At 62.9% G+C, this 5,000-nt stretch overlaps 1 protein-coding gene across 3 annotated transcripts in view; it reads left to right on the plus strand.

Annotated features, from left to right (window-relative positions):
• The first annotated feature begins 124 nt into the window (after positions 1-124).
• LOC146751049 (coiled-coil domain-containing protein 22-like) overlaps positions 125-5,000 on the plus strand; it is a 27,701-nt gene continuing 22,825 nt past the window's right edge. For all 3 annotated transcript variants that reach the window (XR_014941955.1, XM_085535712.1, XM_085535713.1), the window contains exons 1-3: positions 125-332; positions 2,145-2,209; positions 3,575-3,695. Coding sequence is in view for 2 of the 3 variants with exons in the window: in XM_085535712.1 (XP_085391838.1) it covers positions 141-332; positions 2,145-2,209; positions 3,575-3,695 (378 nt within the window). In the remaining variant the exon portion in view is untranslated. The remainder of the gene's footprint in view (positions 333-2,144; positions 2,210-3,574; positions 3,696-5,000) is intronic.

Consider the following 5,000-nt stretch of genomic DNA (forward strand, 5'->3'; position numbering starts at 1 on the left):
TTTATGTGGGGGGGAGAATCTATGGGGTTTATGGGGGGGGGGAGAATCTATGGGGTGTATGTGGGGCTCTGTGGGGTTGGGGGGGGGCACTATGTTCTGACCCCCCCCCCATTACTCTTTGTCCCCCCCCATAGGAATACATGGCCAAGAAGCGGCTCCGTGCCCGGCTCCGAGCGTTGGAGCCCCTGCGTCAGATCTGCCCCCCCCACCCAAAAAAACCCCCCCTGGATCCGACGTGGCTCCGAGAAGCTTTTGGGGCCGGGGGGGGCGGGGGGGGGGCGCTGCCCAAAGGGTCCAGGTTCACCAGAGCTCAGCAGCTCATGCACCAGGAGGTGGGGGGGGGACTGGGGGGGGTCTTGGGGGGGGGGGGTTGAGGGGGGGTCCTGGGGGGGGGGGTCTTGGGGGTCTGGATGATGGGGGGGAAAAGGGGGGGCCTGGAAGGTGGGGGGGGGATTGGGGGGGATGGGGGTCTTGGGGGGGGGGGGGTTGGGGGTCTGGATGATGGGGGGGGAGATGGGGGGGCCTGGAAGGTGGGAGGGGTGGGTTTTAATGGGGGGGGGTCTGGGGGGAGAGGGGGGGCATGGAAGGGGAGGGCAGGGGTTCTAAATGGGGGGGGGTCTGGTGGGGAGAAGGGGGGGCCTGGAAGGTGGGGGGGGAGATGGGGGGGCCTGGAAGGTGGGGGGGGTGGGTTTTAATGGGGGGGGGTCTGGGGGGGGAGGGGGGGCATGGAATGGGGGGGCGGGGGTTCTAAATGGGAGGGGGTCTGGGGGGGAGAAGGGGGGGCCTGGAAGGTGGGGGGGGATTGGGGGGGGGTCCTGGAGGGGGGGGTTCTTGGGGGTCTGGATGATGGGGGGGGAGAAGAGGGGGCCTGGAAGGTGAGGGGGGGGAGAGGGGGGTTCTAGGTGGGGGGGGGGGTCTGGGGTGAGGGGGGGTCTGGTTGGGGGGGGTTCTAGAAGGTGGGGGGGGGAGAGGGGGGTTCTGGATGGGGGGGAGGGTTGGGGGTCTGGGCTGGGGGGGTTTGGAAGGTGGGGGGGTGTCTGGAGTTGGGAGTCTGGATGGGGGGGGTTGGGGGTCTGGATGATGGGGGGGGGAGGGCTGGAAAGTTGGGGGGGTTGTGGGTTCTGGATGGGGGGGGTCTGGGGGGGTTGGTGGTCTGGATGGGGGGGGGGGATGGTAGGGAGGTGGGGGGGTGGGGGTGGGTCTTTGGGGGGGTTGGGGGTCTGGATGGGGGGGGTTGGATGGTGGGGGGGTCTGGGGTGAGGGCGGGTCTGGAAGGTGGGGGGGGGTCTGGGGTTGGGGGTCTGGATGATGGGGGGGGAGAAGGGGGGGACTGGAAGGTGGGGGGGGGTTCTAAATGGGGAGAGGTCTGGGGGGGGAGAGGGGATCTGGATGATGGGGGGGGGGGTTGGGGGTCTGGATGGGGGGGGTTGAATGGGGGGAGGGTTGGGGGTCTGGGGGGAGGTTTGGAAGGTGGGGGGGGTCCGGGGTTGGGGGTCTGGAAGATGCTGGGGGGGGATCTGGAAGGAGGGGGGGGTTGGGGGTCTTGAAGGTGGGGGGGGATGGTGGGGGGGGGGGTCTGGATGGGGGGGGGATGGTGGAGGGGTTGGGGTGGGTCTTGGGTGGGGTTGGGGGTCTGGATGGGGGGGGTCTGGGGGGAGGGGGTTCTGGGACTGGGGGGACTGGATGTTGGGGGTGGGTTGGGGGTCTGGATGGGGGGGTTTGGATGGGGGGGAGGGTTGGGGGTCTTGAAGGGGGGGGGGTCTGGAAGATGCTGGGGGGGGTCTTGATGGGGTGGGTTTTAAGGGGGGGTCAGGGGGGTCTGCAAGGTGGGGCGGGTTTGGATGGGTGGGGGTCTGGGGGGGGGAGGGGGTCTGGAAGGGTGAGGGGGGGGTCTGGAGTGGGGGGGGAGGGTTGTGGGGGTCTGGGGGGGGGGTCTGGAAGGTGGGGGGGGGGACGGGGGGGTCTGGAGTGGGGGGGGTGGGGGTCTGGATGGGTGGGTTGGGGGTCTGGAAGCTGGTTGTGGGGGGGGTCTGGATGGTGGGGGGGGCATTGGAAGCTGGGGGTGGGATTTGGAAGGTGGGGGGGGGTTGTTTATTTTTGGGGGGGTGGGCTGACATATTGTTGCCCCCCCCCCCCCCCCCCAGGACCCCAAAGTTGTGCTGCAGCGGATCCAGGCTGAGACCCTGCTGCCAACCAGGGGCAACGAGGAGGTGATGGCAATGGGGGGGGCTGGGCCCTATTCATTATGGGGGTGGGACCCTATTTATTATGGGGGGGGGGCTGGGCTCTATTTATTATGGGGGGGCTGGGCCCTATTTATTATGGGGGGGGGGGGCTGGACCTTATTTATTATGGGGGGGGGCTGGACCCTGTTTATTATGGGGGGGGCTGGGCTCTATTTATTATGGGGGGGGGCTGGACCCTATTTATTATGGGGGGGCTGGACCTTATTTATTATGGGGGGGGGCTGGACCCTATTTATTATGGGGGGATGGACCCTATTTATTATGGGGGGGGCACTCTGAATCCCATTGATGTGTTTATGGGGCTGGGGGGGGGTGTGAGTCTTCATTCTGAATCCTAATGGTTTTATTTGGGGGGGGGGTCTTCATTGAATCCTAATGGTGGGATTTGGGGGGGGTCTTTATTCATGGTGGTATTTGGGGGGGGGTCTTCATTGAATCCTAATGGTTTTATTTGGGGGGGGGGTCTTTATTCATGATGGTATTTGGGGGGGGGGTCTTCATTGAATCCTAATGGTTTTATTTGGGGGGGGGTCTTTATTCATGATGGTATTTGGGGGGGGGGTCTTCATTGAATCCTAATGGTTTTATTTGGGGGGGGGTCTTCATTCTGAAACCTAATGGTTTTATTTGGGGGGGGTCTTCATTCTGAATCCTAACAGTGGTATTTGGGGGGGGTCTTCATTCTGAAACCTAATGGTGGGATTTGGGGGGGGTCTTCATTCTGAATCCTAATGGTTTTATTTGGGGGGGGTCTTCATTGAATCCTAATGGTTTTATTTGGGGGGGGTCTTTATTCATGGTGGTATTTGGGGGGGGTCTTCATTGAATCCTAATGGTTTTATTTGGGGGGGGTCTTTATTCATGGTGGTATCTGGGGGGGGGGGGTCTTCATTGAATCCTAATGGTGGGATTTGGGGGGGGTCTTTATTCATGGTGGTATTTGGGGGGGGGGTCTTCATTGAATCCTAATGGTTTTATTTGGGGGGGGGGGTCTTCATTGAATCCTAATGGTGGTATTTGGGGCGGGGGGTCTTTATTCATGGTGGTATTTGGGAGGGGGGTCTTCATTCTGGGCCCTAATGGTTTTATTTGGGGGGGGGTCTTCATTGAATCTTAATGGTGGTATTTGGGGGGGGGGTCTTCATTGAATCCTAATGGTTTTATTTGGGGGGGGGGTCTTTATTCATGGTGGTATTTGGGGGGGGGGGTCTTCATTCTGAATCCTAATGGTGGGATTTGGGGGGGTGGGGGGGTCATTGTGAGCCCTATAGATGCTCCTATTTATATGGTGCCCCCCCCCCACCTTATTGCCTCTGTCTCTATTATAGGGGGGGGGGGGCACAGCAGGTCAGTGAGGAATCGACCCTCCTGGAGACCCTCACCCAATTGGAGGCCGACATCCAGCGCTGCAGGGGGGGGGTCAGGGACACACAGCTCAGCATCAGCCAGGTGGGAATGGGGGGGGTATTAAAGGGGGGGGGGGCTATTAAAGGGGGGGTGGGGGGTGTTAGGGGGGGTGGGGGGGCAATTGGGGTTGGGGGGCAATTGGGGGGTGGGTGGGCAATTAAAGGGGGGGGCAATTGGGGGGCAATTGGGGTGAGGGGGGGGGTTGGGGGGTAATTGGGGGGTGGGGGGGGCAATTAAAGGGGGGGCTTGGGGGGGCAATTGAGTTGGGGGGGGTTGGGGGGTAATTGGGGGGGGTGAATGGGGATAGGGAGGCAATTAAGGGGGGGGATTGGGGGGGCAATTGGGGTGGGGGGGGTTGGGGGGTGAATGGGGGTGGAGGGAGTAATTAAAGGGGTGGGCAATTAAAGGGGGGGTGGGGGGTGTTAGGGGGGGTGGGGGGGCAATTGGTTTTGGGGGGCAATAGGGGGGCAATTGAGGCAAGGGGAGTTAAAGGGGGAGTTGGGGGGGGTAATTAATGGGGGGGCTTGGGGGGGCAATTGGGGTGAGGGGGGGGGTTGGGGGGTAATTGGGCGGGGTGAGTGGGGGTGGGGGGGGCAATTGAAGGGGGGTTAGGGGGTTCGGGAGGCAATTGGGGGGGTGGGGGGGGTTGGGGGGCAATTGAAGGGGGGTTAAGGGGTTGGGGGGGCAATTGGGGGGTGGTGGGGGTTGGGGGGGTAATTAAAGGGGGGGCTTGGGGGGGCAAATGGGGTGAGGGGGGGTTGGGGGGTAATTGGGGGGTGAGTGGGGGGCAATTAAAGTGGGGGGGCAATCGAAGCAAGGGGGGTGGGGGGTGTTAGTGGGGGTGGGGGGCAGTTGAGGTCGGGGGGCAATCGGGGGGCAATTGAGGCAAGGGGGGTTAAAGGGGGAGTTGGGGGGGTAATTAAAGGGGGGGCTTGGGGGGGCAATTGGGGTGAGGGGGTGTTGGGGGGTAATTGGGCGGGGTGAGTGGGGGTGGGGGGGGCAATTGAAGGGGGGTTAGGGGGTTCAGGAGGCAATTGGGGGGGTGGGGGGGGTTGGGGGGCAATTGAAGGGGGGTTAAGGGGTTGGGGGGGCAATTGGGGGGTGGTGGGGGTTGGGGGGGGTAATTAAAGGGGGGGCTTGGGGGGGCAAATGGGGTGAGGGGGGGTTGGGGGGTAATTGGGGTGATTGGAGGTGGGGGGGGCAATTAAAGGGGGAGGCAATTAAAGGGGGGATGAGGGGTATTAGGAGAGGTGGGGGGGCAGTTGGAGTTGGGGGGCAATCGGGGGGCAATTGAGGCAAGGGGGGAGAGGGGGGTGGGGGGGCAATTGGGGGGCAATTAAAGGGGGC

Source organism: Coturnix japonica, unplaced genomic scaffold (genome assembly GCF_054131305.1).
Source record: "Coturnix japonica strain WE unplaced genomic scaffold, WE-NBRP24 Scf160, whole genome shotgun sequence".
Lineage (NCBI taxonomy): Eukaryota > Metazoa > Chordata > Aves > Galliformes > Phasianidae > Coturnix > Coturnix japonica.